At 45.1% G+C, this 17,414-nt stretch overlaps 1 protein-coding gene across 5 annotated transcripts in view; it reads left to right on the top strand.

Moving 5' to 3' along the window:
• Window positions 1–17,414, top strand: part of LOC138672487 (uncharacterized) — a 210,263-nt gene that overhangs the window by 79,629 nt on the left and 113,220 nt on the right. For 4 of the 5 annotated variants that reach the window (XM_069760508.1, XM_069760507.1, XM_069760505.1 and 1 more), the window contains exon 3: window positions 12,034–12,327. The exons of the other annotated variant lie outside the window; for it this stretch is intronic. In XM_069760508.1, the coding sequence (XP_069616609.1) occupies window positions 12,034–12,327 (294 nt within the window). The remainder of the gene's footprint in view (window positions 1–12,033; window positions 12,328–17,414) is intronic. 5 annotated transcript variants of the gene reach the window in all.

Genomic DNA, 17,414 nt, shown 5'->3' with positions numbered 1-17,414 from the left:
TTCCTGCACTGACTGCTGGCCGTAAAGTGAAAGCAGAGCACAGCCACAGCGGTGAGTCACCGCTGTGTGACTCACTGCTGTGCTGTGCTTTCACTTTCACTTTACGGCCAGCAGTCAGTGCAGGAACCAGACGGCAAGGGACAGACAGCTGAATGTAAGTATGTACTGTTTGTTTTTTTACGCTGGTAACCAGGGTAAACATCGGGTTACTAAGCGCGGCCCTGCGCTTAGTTATCCGATGTTTACCCTGGTTACCGGGGACCTCGGGATCGTTGGTCGCTGGAGAGCTGTCTGTGTGACAGCTCTCCAGCGACCAAACAGCGACGCTGCAGCGATCCGGATCGTTGTCGGTATCGCTGCAGCGTCGCTTAGTGTGACGGTGCCTTAAGCGACGCTGCAGCGATACCGACAATGATGTTGATCACTGCAGCGTCGCTGTTTGGTCGCTGGATAGCTGTCACACAGACCGATCTCCAGCGACCAACGATGCCAGGGTAAACATCGGGTTACTATGCGCAGGGCCGCGCTTAGTAACCCGATGTTTACCCTGGTTACCGTTATAAATGTAAAAAAAACAAACACTACATACTCACATTCCGGTGTCTGGTCATGTCCCTCGCCTTCAGCTTCCCTCACTGACTGGTGAGCGCCGGCCGTAAAGCACAGCGGTGACGTCACCGCTCTGCTTTCCGGCTGACCGACGCTCACAGCCAGTACAGGAGGAGAGCAGAGCACAGCGCTGGAGGACAGACAGTGGTAGGTAAGTATGTAGTGTTTGTTTTTTTTACTTTTACACTGGTAACCAGGGTAAACATCGGGTTACTAAGCGCGGCCCTGCGCTTAGTAACCCGATGTTTACCCTGGTTACCAGTGATGACATCGCTGGATCGGTGTCACACACGCCGATCCAGCGATGTCAGCAGGAGTCCAGCGACTAAATAAAGTTCTGGACTTTGTTCAGCGACCAACGATCTCCCAGCAGGGGCCTGATCGCTGCTGCCTGTCACACTGAACGATTTCCTTAACGATATCGTTGCTACGTCACAAAAAGCAACGATATCGTTAACAATATCGTTATGTGTGAAGGTACCTTTAAACCGAATTGAAGTGATATATGGGTGTGTCGTTCCTAAAGACCCATTGATATGTGTATTATTAGGGTATGTGGAGGAAATATTAGCTGATAATACAACTAAAATTGCAACATTATTGTTTATTGCGAGTAAACTGATTGCAAGATATTGGATTAGACAGGAGCCACCGTCCAGACGAGATTTCATCATACAAACGAATCATATAATCCAACTTGAGAAAAGTATCTACACTAAGGCCAGGTTCACATTGCGTTAATGCAGTCCATTCAACGCATAGCATTAATGGGCTGCGTTAACGCTATAGCATACACGTCATCGTGTTATGCTATACTGCTAGCGCAGATGATTCATCTGTGCTAGCGGTGACGGAGCCTCAGACGCTGCAGCCTGCGTCCGAGGCTCCATCACTGAAGGATGGCACATCAATAGTGCATGCCGATTATGGCATGCGTTGGCGATGCGCCCAATAATAGGGTTAATGGCAGGGTTATCGGACTGAATTAACGCAATGTGAAGCCAGCCTAAGAGAAATAGGCTGGGATTTTTCAATAAATTATGGCAGCATTGGCTGGATGGGAATAATTAATGTGTTATTAGTATATAATATTGGATTATATAACATATTTTAAATATGGACAAATGAACGTTTGCTCCTGATCTGGTCTCCGTGATTTGTTGTACACTTTATGTTTAATAAAAATGTATCTGATTAAAAAAATATATATCCACAGCTCCTCTCTGTAGTCACACTCTGTATATACTATATATCCACAGCTCCTCTCTGTAGTCACATGCTCTGTATATACTATATATCCCCAGCTCCTCTCTGTAGTCACACGCTCTGTATATACTATATATCTACAGCTCCTCTCTGTAGTTACACTCTGTATATACTATATATCCACAGCTCCTCTCTGTAGTCACACGCTCTGTATATACTATATATCTACAGCTCCTCTCTGTAGTTACACTCTGTATATACTATATATCCACAGCTTCCCTCTGTAGTCACACGCTCTGTATATACTATATATCCACAGCTCCTCTCTATAGTCACACTCTGTATATACTATATATCCACAGCCCCTCTCTGTAGTCACACGCTCTGTATATACTATATATCCACAGCTCCTCTCTGTAGTCACACGCTCTGTATATACTATATATCTACAGCTCCTCTCTGTAGTCACACGCTCTGTATATACTATATATCCACAGCTCCTCTCTGTAGTCACACGCTCTGTATATACTATATATCCACAGCTCCTCTCTGTAGTCACACGCTCTGTATATACTATGTATCCACAGCTCCTCTCTATAGTCACACTCTGTGTATATACTATATATCCACAGCTCCTCTCTGTAGTCACACGCTCTGTATATAATATATATCCACAGCTCCTCTCTGTAGTCACACGCTCTGTATATACTATATATCCACAGCTCCTCTCTGTAGTCACACATTCTGTATATACTATATATCCACAGCTCCTCTCTGTAGTCACACACTCTGTATATACTATATAGCCACAGCTCCTCTCTGTAGTCACACGCTCTGTATATACGGTACTATATATCCACAGCTCCTCTCTGTAGTCACACACTCTGTATATACTATGTATCCACAGCTCCTCTCTGTAGTCACACGCTCTGTATATACTATGTATCCACAGCTCCTCTCTATAGTCACACTCTGTGTATATACTATATATCCACAGCTCCTCTCTGTAGTCACACGCTCTGTATATAATATATATCCACAGCTCCTCTCTGTAGTCACACGCTCTGTATATAATATATATCCACAGCTCCCCTCTATAGTCGCACTGTCTGTATATACTATATATCCACAGCTCCTCTCTGTAGTCACACACTCTGTATATACTATATAGCCACAGCTCCTCTCTGTAGTCACACGCTCTGTATATACGGTACTATATATCCACAGCTCCTCTCTGTAGTCACACTCTGTATATACTATATATCCACAGCTCCTCTCTGTAGTCACACGCTCTGTATATGCTATATATCCACAGCTCCTCTCTCTAGTCACATGCTTTGTATATACTATATATCCACAGATCCTCTCTGTAGTCACACGCTTTGTATATACTATATATCCACAGCTCCTCTCTGTAGTCACACGCTCTGTATATACTGTATATCCACAGCTCTTCTCTGTAGTCACACTCTGTATATACTATATATCCACAGCTCCTCTCTGTAGTCATACACTCTGTATATACGATATATCCACAGGGCGCGTCCGAGGGTGAGTATATACCTAATAGGAATATAGGAATAGGAATATACTCACCCTCGGATGCGCCCTGCTTCTTTCCGGCAGCCTTCCTTCCTAAGAATCAGCGCTTGAAGGACCTTCGGTGATGTCGCGGCTTGTGATTGGTCGCGTGAGCGGTCACATGGGCGGTCGCGCGACCAATCACAAGCCGCGACGTCATCTAAGGTCATTCACGCGCTGATTCTAAGGAAGGAAAACTGCCGGTTAGTACCAGGGCGCGTCAGAGGGTGAGTATAGCAATATTTTTTATTTTAATTCTTTATTTTACACTTAAATATGGATTCCGATACCGATTTCCGATATTGCAAAAATATATGAACTCGGTATAGGAAGTCCGATACCAGATTCAGAAGATCGCCGACCTCATGGCCGACCCCACACAGGGGTCGGGTTTCATGAAACCCGACTTTTGCCCAAAGTCGGCGACTTCTGAAAATGGCCGACCCGTTTAGCTCAACCCTAGTAATCAAACACTCTGTATATACTATATATCCACAGATCCCCTCTGTAGTCGCACTGTCTGTATATATTATATATCCACAGCTCCTCTCTGTAGTCACATGCTCTGTATATACTGTATACCCACAGCTCCTCTGTAGTCACACGCTCTGTATATACTATATATCCACAGTTCCTCTCTGTAGTCACACGCTCTGTATATACTATAAATCCACATCTTCATTTTGTAGTCACACACTCTGTATATACTATATATCCACAGCTCCCCTCTGTAGTCTGTTGTGAATTCTGTGGCCAAGCTTCCTCCTGTGGTCGTGAGTGGTACTGCGGCTTCTGAGTTTCCTTCCTCAGGTGTTGAGGTTAAATCGTTAGGTGCTGCTCTATTTAACTCCACCTAGTGCTTTGCTCCTGGCCTCCAGTCAATGTTCTAGTATTGGTCTTGCTTCCTCCTGGATCGTTCCTGTGGCCTGTCTTCCTGCATAAGCTAAGTTTCGCTTATGTTATTTTTGTTTGCTATTTTTTCTGTCCAGCTTGCTATATTGGTTTTTCTTGCTTGCTGGAAGCTCTGGGACGCAGAGGGAGCACCTCCGTACCGTTAGTCGGTGCGGAGGGTCTTTTTGCCCCCTCTGCGTGGTTGTTTGTAGGGTTTTGTGTTGACCGCAAAGCAATCTTTCCTATCCTCGGTCTGTTCAGTAAGTCGGGCCTCACTTTGCTAAATCTATTTCATCTCTGCATTTGTATTTTCATCTCAACTCACAGTCATTATATGTGGGGGGCTGCCTTTTCCTTTGGGGTATTTCTCTGAGGCAAGGTAGGCTTATTTTTCTATCTTCAGGACTAGCTAGTTTCTCAGGCTGTGCTCGAGGCGCATAGGACTGGTCAGGAGCGCTCCACGGCTACCTCTATTGTGGTTGGATAGGATTAGGGATTGTGGTCAGCAGAGTTCCCACGTCTCAGAGCTCGTCCTATGTTTTTTGGTAATTGTCAGGTCACTTTGTGTGCTCTGAACTTCAAGGTCCATTGTGGTTCTGAATTATCTGTTCATAACAGTACTGGAGGCCTTAAGTACTAATGCTTCTCAATAGAGGGAAAAGAGAAGTTCTGAGACCATTTTTTTTTCTTTGCACTGTGTTCTGTCTTTCTTTTCCCCTTTACATCAGGGTGGTTCAGAACACAGGTGTGGACATGGACATTCAGGGTCTGTTCTCTTTGATGGATAATCTCGCTATAAATGTACAAAATATTCAAGATTTAGTGGTTCAGAATCCTATGTTAGAGCCTAAAATTCCTATTCCTGAGTTATTTTCTGGAGATAGAGCTAAGTTTTTGAATTTTAAAAATAATTGTAAACTATTTCTGGCTTTGAAACCCCGCTCCTCTGGTGACCCAGTTCAACAAGTTAGGATTATTATTTCTTTATTACGTGGCGACCCTCAAGACTGGGCATTTTCCCTTGCGCCAGGAGATCCTGCATTATGTAATATTGATGCGTTTTTCCTGGCGCTCGGATTGCTGTACGATGAACCTAATTCGGTGGATCAGGCAGAGAAAAATTTGCTGGCTCTGTGTCAGGGTCAGGATGAGATAGAGATTTATTGTCAGAAGTTTAGAAAGTGGTCCGTGCTCACTCAATGGAATGAATGTGCGCTGGCAACTATTTTCAGAAAGGGTCTCTCTGAAGCCCTTAAGGATGTCATGGTGGGATTTCCTATGCCTGCTGGTCTGAATGAGTCTATGTCTTTGGCCATTCAGATCGGTCGACGCTTGCGTGAGCGTAAATCTGTGCACCATTTGGTGTTATTATCTGAGCATAAACCTGAGCCTATGCAGTGCGATAGGACTTTGACCAGAGTTGAACGGCAAGAACACAGACGTCAGAATGGGCTGTGTTTCTACTGTGGTGATTCCACTCATGCTATCTCCGATTGTCCTAAGCGCACTAAGCGGTTCGCTAGGTCTGCCACCATTGGTACGGTGTTATGAAGGTAATCCAGTGACACAGTGTACCAGCAATCAGAGCACACACAGTGATCTGACACTAACCAAAAAACAATAGAACGAGCTCTGAGACGTGGAATCTCTGTAGACCGCAATACCTGAACCTATCCTAAACACAACTAAAGGCGGCTGTGGATTGCGCCTGACACTACCTATGCAACTCGGCACAGCCTGAGAAACTGACTAGCCTGAAGATAGAAAAACAAGCCTGGCTTGCCTCAGAGAAATACCCCAAAGGAATAGGCAGCCCCCCACATATAATGACGGTGAGTAAGATGAAAAGACAAAACGTAGGGATGAAATAGATTCAGCAAAGTGAGGCCCGATATTCTAGATAGAGCGAGGATAGCAAAGAGAACTTTGCAGTCTACGAAAAACCCTAAAGCAAAAACCACGCAAAGGGGGCAAAAAGACCCACCGTGCCGAACTAACGGCACGGCGGTACACCCTTTGCGTCTCAGAGCTTCCAGCAAAACAAAAAGACAAGCTGGACAGAAAATATAGCGACAAAAAGCAAAGAAGCACTTATCTAAGCAGAGCAGCAGGCCACAGGAAAGATCCAGAAGCTCAGATCCAACACTGGAACATTGACAAGGAGCAAGGAAGACAGAATCAGGTGGAGTTAAATAACAAAGCAGCCAACAAGCTCACCAGAACACCTGAGGGAGGAAGCTCAGAAGCTGCAGTACCACTTGTGACCACAGGAGTGAATTCAGCCACAGAATTCACAACAGTACGGTACAGTCGAAATTTCTTTTGTCCGTTACTTTGATCTGCTCTTTGTCTTCCTATTCTGTCATGGCATTTGTGGATTCAGGCGCTGCCCTGAATTTGATGGACTTGGAGTTTGCTAGGCGCTGTGGGTTTGTCTTGGAGCCCTTGCAGTGTCCTATCCCATTGAGAGGAATTGATGCTACTCCTTTGGCCAAGAATAAGCCTCAGTATTGGTGTTGCATAATCTGCATGATGTGGTCGTGTTGGGGTTGCCATGGCTACAAGTCCATAACCCAGTATTAGATTGGAAATCAATGTCTGTGTCCAGCTGGGGTTGTCAGGGGGTACATGGTGATGTTCCATTTCTGTCTATCTCGTCATCCACCCCTTCTGAGGTCCCAGAGTTCTTGTCTGATTACCGGGATGTATTCGATGAGCCCAAGTCCAATGCCCTACCTCCGCATAGGGATTGTGATTGTGCTATCGATTTGATTCCTTGTAGTAAGTTTCCTAAGGGTCGACTGTTTAATTTATCTGTACCTGAACACGTCGCTATGCGGAGTTACGTGAAGGAGGCTTTGGAGAAGGGTCATATTCGCCCGTCATCGTCGCCATTGGGAGCGGGGTTCTTTTTTGTGGCCAAGAAGGATGGTTCGCTGAGACCTTGTATTGATTACCGCCTTCTAAATAAAATTACGGTCAAATTTCAGTACCCCTTGCCGCTGCTGTCTGATTTGTTTGCTCGGATTAAGGGGGCTAGTTGGTTCACCAAGATAGATCTTCGTGGTGCATATAATCTTGTGCGTATTAAACGGGGCGATGAATGGAAAACAGCATTTAATACGCCCGAATGCCATTTTGAGTACCTGGTTATGCCATTTGGGCTTTCTAATGCTCCATCAGTGTTTCAGTCCTTTATGCATGACATCTTCCAAGAGTACCTGGATAAATTCCTGATTGTATACTTGGATGATATTTTGGTCTTCTCGGATGATTGGGAGTCTCATGTGAAGCAGGTCAGAATGGTGTTCCAGGTCCTGCGTGCTAATTCTTTGTTTGTGAAGGGGTCAAAGTGTCTCTTTGGTGTTCAGAAGGTTTCATTTTTGGGGTTCATTTTTTCTCCTTCTACTATCGAGATGGACCCTGTTAAAGTTCAGGCCATTTATGATTGGACTCAGCCAACATCTCTGAAGAGTCTGCAGAAGTTCCTGGGCTTTGCTAATTTTTATCGTCGCTTCATCTGTAATTTTTCTAGTATTGCTAAACCATTGACCGATTTGACCAAGAAGGGTGCTGATGTGGTCAATTGGTCTTCTGCTGCTGTGGAAGCTTTTCAGGAGTTGAAGCGTCGTTTTTCTTCTGCCCCTGTGTTGTGCCAACCAGATGTTTCGCTTCCGTTCCAGGTCGAGGTTGATGCTTCTGAAATTGGAGCAGGGGCTGTTTTGTCGCAGAGAAGTTCTGATTGCTCGGTGATGAAACCGTGCTCCTTCTTTTCCAGGAAATTTTCGCCTGCTGAGCGAAATTATGATGTTGGCAATCGAGAGTTGCTGGCCATGAAGTGGGCATTCGAGGAGTGGCGTCATTGGCTTGAAGGAGCTAAGCATCGCGTGGTGGTCTTGACTGATCACAAGAACTTGACTTATCTCGAGTCTGCCAAACGGTTGAATCCTAGACAGGCTCGTTGGTCGCTGTTTTTCTCCATTTTTGACTTTGTGGTTTCGTACCTTCCGGGCTCTAAAAATGTGAAGGCGGATGCCCTGTCTAGGAGTTTTGTGCCCGATTCTCCGGGTTTGTCTGAGCCGGCGGGTATTCTCAAAGAGGGGGTAATTTTGTCTGCCATCTCCCCAGATTTTCGGTGGGTGCTGCAAAAATTTCAGGCTAATAGACCTGACCGTTGCCCAGCAGAGAAACTGTTTGTCCCTGATAGGTGGACGAATAAAGTTATCTCTGAGGTTCATTGTTCGGTGTTGGCTGGTCATCCTGGAATCTTTGGTACCAGAGATTTGGTGGCGAGATCCTTTTGGTGGCCGTCTCTGTCGCGGGATGTGCGTTCTTTTGTGCAGTCCTGTGGGATTTGTGCTCGGGCTAAGCCCTGCTGTTCTCGTGCCAGTGGGTTGCTTTTGCCCTTGCCGGTCCCGAAGAGGCCTTGGACACATACTGTAAAGAATGTCGGTCATTTGGGTGGTTTGTGATCGCTTCTCTAAGATGGTCCATTTGGTGCTCTTGTCTAAATTGCCTTCCTCCTCTGATTTGGTGCCATTGTTTTTCCAGCATGTGGTTCGTTTACATGGCATTCCAGAGAACATCGTTTCTGACAGAGGTTCCCAGTTTGTTTTGAGTTTTTGGCGAGCCTTTTGTGCTAGGATGGGCATTGATTTGTCTTTTTCCTCGGCTTTCCATCCTCAGACAAATGGCCAGACTGAACGAACCAATCAGACCTTGGAAACATATCTGAGATGTTTTGTTTCTGCTGATCAGGATGATTGGGTGTCCTTTTTGCCTTTGGCTGAGTTCGCCCTTAATAATCGGGCCAGCTCGGCTACTTTGGTTTCGCCGTTTTTCTGCAATTCTGGGTTCCACCCTTGTTTCTCTTCAGGGCAGGTTGAGTCTTCGGACTGTCCTGGTGTGGATACTGTGGTGGATAGGTTGCAGCAGATTTGGACTCATGTAGTGGACAATTTGACTTTGTCCCAGGAGAAGGCTCAACGTTTCGCTAACCGCAGGAGCTGTGTGGGTCCCCGACTTCGTGTTGGGGATTTGGTTTGGTTGTCATCTCGTTATATTCCTATGAAGGTTTCCTCTCCTAAGTTTAAGCCTCGTTTCATTGGTCCATATAGGATTTCTGAGGTTCTTAATCCTGTGTCTTTTCGTTTGACTCTTCCAGCTTCTTTTTCCATCCATAACGTGTTCCATAGGTCATTGTTGCGGAGATACGTGGCACCTGTGGTTCCATCTATTGATCCTCCTGCTCCGGTTTTGGCTGAAGGGGAGTTGGAGTATATAGTGGAGAAGATTTTGGATTCTCGTGTTTCAAGACGGAAACTCCAGTATCTGGTTAAGTGGAAAGGTTATGGTCAGGAAGATAATTCCTGGGTTTTTGCCTCTGATGTCCATGCTGTCGATCTGGTTCGTGCCTTTCATGTGGCTCATCCTGGTCGGCCTGAGGGCTCTGGTGAGGGTTCGGTGACCCCTCCTCAAGGGGGGGGGTACTGTTGTGAATTCTGTGGCCAAGCTCCCTCCTGTGGTCGTGAGTGGTACTGCGGCTTCTGAGTTTCCTTCCTCAGGTGTTGAGGTTAAGTCGTTAGGTGCTGCTCTATTTAACTCCACCTAGTGCTTTGATCCTGGCCTCCAGTCAATGTTCTAGTATTGGTCTTGCTTCCTCCTGGATCGTTCCTGTGGCCTGTCTGCTCTGCATAAGCTAAGTTTCGCTTGTGTTATTTTTGTTTGCTATTTTTTCTGTTTAGCTTGCTATATTGTTTTTTCTTGCTTGCTGGAAGCTCTGGGACGCAGAGGGAGCACCTCTGTACCGTTAGTCGGTGCGGAGGGTCTTTTTGCCCCCTCTGCGTGGTTGTTTGTAGGGTTTTGTGTTGACCGCAAAGCAGTCTTTCCTATCCTCGGTCTGTTCAGTAAGTCGGGCCTCACTTTGCTAAATCTATTTCATCTCTGCGTTTGTATTTTCATCTCAACTCAGTCATTATATGTGGGGGGGCTGCCTTTTCCTTTGGGGTATTTCTCTGAGGCAAGGTAGGCTTATTTTTCTATCTTCAGGGCTAGCTAGTTTCTCAGGCTGTGCTCGAGGCGCATAGGACTGGTCAGGAGCGCTCCACGGCTACCTCTAGTGTGGTTGGATAGGATTAGGGATTGTGGTCAGCAGAGTTCCCACGTCTCAGAGCTCGTCCTATGTTTTTTGGTAATTGTCAGGTCACTTTGTGTGTTCTGAACTTCAAGGTCCATTGTGGTTCTGAATTACCTGTTCATAACAGTAGTCGCACTGTCTGTACATATTATATATCCACAGCTCCCCTCTATAGTCCCGCTGTCTGTATATATTATATATCCACAGCTCCTCTCTGTAGTCACACTCTGTATATACTAAATATCCACAGCTCCTCTGTAGTCACACGCTCTGTATATACTATAAATCCACATCTTCATTTTGTAGTCACACACTCTGTATATACTATATATCCACAGCTCCCCTCTGTAGTCGCACTGTCTGTACATATTATATATCCACAGCTCCCCTCTATAGTCCCGCTATCTGTATATATTATATATCCACAGCTCCTCTCTGTAGTCACACTCTGTATATACTATATATCCACAGCTCCTCTGTAGTCAAACACTCTGTATATAATATATATCCACACCTCTTCTCTATAGTCACACGCTCTGTATATACTATATATCCCCAGCTCCCCATTGTAATCACATGCTCTATATATACTATATAGCTACATCTCCCCTCTGTAGCACACACTCTGCATATACTATATATCCACAGCTCCCCTCTGTAGTCACACGCTCTGTATATACTATATATCCACAGCTCCCCTCTGTAGTCACACGCTCTGTATATACTATATATCCACAGCTCCTCTCTGTAGTCACACACTCTGCATATACTATATCCACAGCTCCCCTCTGTAGTCGCACTGTCTGCATATATTACATATCTACAGCTCCCCTCTGCAGTCACACTGTCTGTATATACTATAAACCAACAGCTCATCTGTGTAGTCACACACTTTGTATGTACTCTATATCCACAGCTCTTCTGTAGTCACAATCTGTGTGTATACAATATATACACACAGCTCCTCTCAGTAGTCACACACTCTGTATATACTATAGATCAGTGGTCCCCAACTCCAGGCCTCGAGGGCCGCCAACAGTGCAGGTTTTCAGGATTTCCTTAGTATTGCACAGGGGTTGGAATCATCACTTGTGCAGATGATCACATTACCACCGATGCAATACTAAAGAAATCCTGAAAACCTGCACTGTTGGCGGCCCTCGAGGCCTGGAGTTGGGGACCACTGCTATAGATCCACAGCTCCTCTCTGTAGTCACACGCTCTGTATATACTATATATCCACAGCTCCCCTCTGTAGTCACACACACTGTATATACTATATATTCACAGCTCCTCTCTGTAGTCACACGCTCTGTATATACTATATATCCACAGCTCCTCTCTGTACTCACACGCTCTGTATATACTACATATCCACAGCTCCCCTCTGTAGTCACATGCTCTGTATATACTATATATCCACAGCTCCCCTCTGTACTCACACGCTCTGTATATACTATATATACACAGCTCCTCTCTGTAGTTACACACTCTGCATATGCTGTATATCCACAACTCCCCTCTGTAGTGACATGCTCTGTATATACTATATATACACACAGCTCCTCTCTGTAATCTCATTATGCTGACTGTGCTACAACTCTCATCAGGAGGAGTCTACGTGCGAAGAGGATCAGACATCACTGACTGCAGCATGAAATGTCCGCATGCTGACGGCGTCCTGGAACTGTACAGAATATGTGGAGGACACGAGACTCAACTACTGGAGCTGTGGTGTGATAATAAGTGGCACTATAATCGCTACCAGCCCAGACTCCTCTATAACAATAGCACCGGGTGCTGGAGCCTGAGAGATGCCAGGAAGAACGACTCCTGTGTGTATAAGGTGGTGTATTATGGAGATAATGGAAGATCCCTGACAACGTTACCCATCACTGTACTAGGTAAGAGCCGCTGATGAGACCACAGAGCTCGCGCTCTACAGGGAACTAGTTTAATTGCTGTAGGTGGAGTCGGAAGGAATTTGCTTCCAAACATTAGCATTTGCCTAAAAAGGTTTTTGTTTTCCTCTGGATAAATATGTTACAGATTTCAAGAGATTTAGGTCTACCTTCAACTTTAAAACTATATAGCAATGAGCTGCAAATTCCACATGAGGACACATGAATGCTAATTGGTCATATTATGTTTGTCACTTATCCATGACAATGTCCTTTTCATCTTAGAAGCTGCTGATTGACATTGTGCTGTTAATTAATCTGTGATCTGCAAGTTTAACCTGATACTTCTCTACAAGTTACATAGTTACATAGTTATTAAGGTTGAAGGAAGACTATAAGTCCATCTAGTTCAACCCATAGCCTAACCTAACATGCCCTAACATGTTGATCCAGAGGAAGTGACTCTACTAGTTTTACTGTCCTTAGAACAATGTCCAAAAACTATATATCCACAGCTCCTCTCTAGTCACACGCTCTGTATATACTATATATCCACAGTTCCTCTCTGTGGTCACACGCTCTGTATATACTATATATCCACAGCTCCTCTCTGTAGTCACACGCTCTGAATATACTATATATCCACAGCTCCTCTCTGTAGTCGCACTGTCTGTATATACTATATATCCACAGCTCCTCTATGTAGTCACACGCTCTGTATATACTATATATCCACAGCTCCTCTCTCTAGTCACACTCTTTTTATACTATATATCCACAGCTCCTCTCTGTAGTCACACTCTCTGTATATACTATATATCCACAGATCCTCTCTCTAGTCACACTCTCTGTTTATACTATATATCCATAGCTCCTCTCTGTAGTCACACGCTCTGTATATACTATGTATCCACAGCTCCTCTCTGTAGTCACATGCTCTATATATACTATATATCCACAGCTCTTCTCTGTAGTCACACGCTCTGTATATACTATATATCCACAGCTCCTCTCTGTAGTCACATGCTCTATATATACTATATATCCACAGCTCCTCTCTGTAGTCACATGCTCTATATATACTATATATCCACAGCTCCTCTCTGTTGTCACACGCTCTGTATATACTATATATCCACAGCTCCTCTCTGTAGTCACATGCTCTATATATACTATATATCCACAGCTCCTCTCTGTTGTCACATGCTCTGTATATACTATATAGCCACAGCTCCTCTCTGTAGTCACACTGTCTGTATATACTATATATCCACAGGTCCTCTCTGTAGTCACATGCTCTGTATATAATATATATCCACAGCTCCTCTCTGTAGTCACACTGTCTGTATATACTATATATCCACAGCTCCTCTCTGTAGTCACATGCTCTGTATATAATATATATCCACAGCTCCTCTCTGTAGTCACACTGTCTGTATATACTATATATCCACAGCTCCTCTCTGTAGTCACATGCTCTGTATATAATATATATCCACAGTTCCTCTCTGTAGTCACACTCTCTGTTTATACTATATATCCACAGCTCCTCTCTGTAGTCTGTAGTCACACGCTCTGTATATACTATATATCCACAGCTCCTCTCTGTAGTCACATGCTCTATATATACTATATATCCACAGCTCCTCTCTGTTGTCACATGCTCTGTATATACTATATAGCCACAGCTCCTCTCTGTAGTCACACTGTCTGTATATACTATATATCCACAGGTCCTCTCTGTAGTCACATGCTCTGTATATAATATATATCCACAGCTCCTCTCTGTAGTCACACTGTCTGTATATACTATATATCCACAGCTCCTCTCTGTAGTCACATGCTCTGTATATAATATATATCCACAGCTCCTCTCTGTAGTCACACTGTCTGTATATACTATATATCCACAGCTCCTCTCTGTAGTCACATGCTCTGTATATAATATATATCCACAGTTCCTCTCTGTAGTCACACTCTCTGTTTATACTATATATCCACAGCTCCTCTCTGTAGTCTGTAGTCACACGCTCTGTATATACTATATATCCACAGCTCCTCTCTGTAGTCACATGCTCTATATATACTATATATCCACAGCTCCTCTCTGCTCTGTATATACTATATTTCCACAGCTCCTCTCTCTAGTTACACGCTCTGTATATACTATATATACACACAGCTCCTCTCTGTAGTCACACGCTCTGTATATACTATCTTTCCATAGCTCCTCTGTTGTCACACGCTCTGTATATACTATATATCCACAGCTCCTCTCTCTAGTTACACGCTCTGTATATACTATATATACACACAGCTGCTCTCTGTAGTCACACGCTCTGTATATACTATCTTTCCACAACTCCTCTGTTGTCACACGCTCTGTATATACTATATATCCACAGCTCCTCTTAGTAGTCACACACTCTGTATATACTATATATCCACAGCTCCTCTCTGTAGTCACACTCTCTGTATATACTATACATCCACAGCTCCTCTCTGTAATCACACGCTCTGTATATACTATATATCCACAGCTCCCCTCTGTAGTCACACGCTCTGTATATGTAATGGTGGTACAGAGGACAGTTCTGCCCTGTTTGTCCGGCGCCTTCTCCTAGGTCTTCCTAAATGTTGGTACATTTTCGGATGTTCTATTTTGTGTATGTCAATATGTTGAGAAAGGAAAGCATTGTGTGTGTGTAATGTATATATATATATATATATATATATATATATATATATATATATATACAGGCTTGGAATGGCCAACAGGGTAACAGGGGAATCCCCGGTGGGCCCCTGTAACAACTCTTCTGGCATCACGTCATGGCCTCACATCTCTCACACTATCTTACCCACTGCTCCAGGCCATGATGTGCTTTCTCTTTAATGCCAGCTCCATGTTCTGTGTCTCTGCTCTCTGCATGCTTCATGGCTATGTGTATGGGGGGCCGGCGCCTGAACTCTCTGGTTCTTATAGGAATCAGGTGCATCTGTCTAATCAGTTCCTGACCAATTACCAAGAGGCCTCCTGTATATAGTGCAGCTCCACCCTGTGGTCTGGGCCTGTGCAATGTGTTAGCTCAGTTCGTGTTTAGCTGCTGAGTTTGCCTGGCCTTGCTCTGAGTTACTCCCTCTCTGGAGGCTTCTCTGTGTTCTTGCCTTGATCTTTGTCCGCCCTCCAGGAGGCAGAATATCCTGGTCCCTGTGTCTTTGTCCTTGTGTCTTGTTCCATTGTCTTGTCTGTACTTTGTCCTATCTCGGTCTCCTTGTCTGTGGCTTCCTTCCCTGCTGTGTCTTTCCTTGTGTTCTCAGTCTGCTTCTGCTCCGCACTCTTGCGGCTCTGCCTGCTCTGTATCTTTGTGGCTTGATCTCTACTTCGCACTCCTGCGGTTCTGCTCCGTTCTACTCTGCTCCGCTCCCGTTGCTGCAGTAATCTCTTGCTGCAACTCCTCTCCACATTCCTTGTGGCTCCGCTCTGCTCAGCTTTTGTTGCTACGCTATCTCTTGCTGCTCTTCCGCTCCTATCTGCAGTCTTGCACTTCTCTTCCTGTGTGAACAGGTCCCAACCTGTTCCTTCATGCTCCTTTCTTTCTGGCTTGTTTCCGTACCTGCATCTCCTGTGTGAACAGGTCCCTATCTGTTCCTCCATATTTCATATCTGTTCCTGCACCTCCTGTGTGAACAGGTCCCTACCTGTTCCTCCATATTTCATATCTGTTCCTGCACCTCCTGTGTGAACAGGTCCCTACCTGTTCCTCCATATTTCATATCTGTTCCTGCACCTCCTGTGTGAACAGGTCCCTACCTGTTCCTTCATATACCACATCAACCAATCCTGTGTTTCCTGCCGTGCCTCTGCCAGCCCTGTGTTCTCTGCCAGCCCTGTCTCAGCCGTGCCAGCCTACTCGTCTGAATCTCATCCGTGCTCTTCTGCCAGTCCTGCCTAATGCCCGCACCAATCCTGGTGTTCCTGTCTCCCAAGTGGGATCAACAGCCACAGCCAGACACCACCCTGGAGTAGCACCTGGCAGCTGCCTGCTGCACAAGCCTGTCCTCACCATCAGAGGCTCCAGTGAAAACCCAGGCAGCTGTCATAGTCACGCCCCTTCCAGGGTAGTCTGGTTTGTGGCACAGTGGGGCCACAAACCCCCCGAGCTCACGCCCACCAGTCAGGGCGTGAGCGTGACAGCCCCTGTGTAGATCTGGGCCCCCAACCCCACTGTATTATTATTATTATTATTATTTATTTATATAGCACCATCGATTCCATGGTGCTGTACATGAGGCAGTACTTGGCATAATTCACTTGATTCACTGTGTATAGAAAAAAGCAGCATCTCATCATTCATTAACCACGCTACCCAGTTTATTACTATATAGAGATATAGGTAAATTTGTGAGCGAAGGGAATATAACATTTCCATGCAGGTGAAAAATGCCCCCCCCAAGTCAATGTTACTGGTGAGCCCTTGTCACCCCAGTCCGACACTGTATGTGTATATATATATATATACACATAGTAGCGTAGCGCTTATTGTATGTTTTGGGAGACACTCGCTTGGCAACGGGATAAATGCACACAGGCACGATTTTCCTACAAAAACAGTCCATTTGGTTTATTTACACACCACCATAAACCTCAGCCTCAGGAACTTGGTAGTATGCAACAGCCTGAACACAGTTCGTTACACATTCGGCTATATAGTGGAACCACAGTCCCTCACTGACTCCGGTCAGCATAACACGGATTACAGTCCGTTATCTGTTGGAGTCCATCACACAGGTTCCCAGATGCCTCTTATCCTCAGAGGTATCCCATAGAGTAAACACAGTCTCTCTCTCTCTCTCTCTCTCTGACCCCGGTCAGTATAACACAGATCCCTGTCTGTTATCTGTTGGTGTCGGCCACACAGGTTCCTCTTATCCTCAGAGGTATCCCACAGATGTCTCTCACTTTCTGACCCTGGTCAGCATCACTCACGGTTATCAGACCGTCCACTCCGGAGGTATCTCACAGGCCTCCTTGCTCTGGCTCAGACTAGCCAGCACTCGCTCCCCTGTGCCAAATAACACACCTCCAT

This window comes from Ranitomeya imitator, chromosome 3 (assembly GCF_032444005.1).
Source record: "Ranitomeya imitator isolate aRanImi1 chromosome 3, aRanImi1.pri, whole genome shotgun sequence".
NCBI classification, from domain to species: domain Eukaryota; kingdom Metazoa; phylum Chordata; class Amphibia; order Anura; family Dendrobatidae; genus Ranitomeya; species Ranitomeya imitator.
Note: the sequence above shows the minus strand (reverse complement) of the source record. Positions and strands in the feature narration are given on the sequence as shown.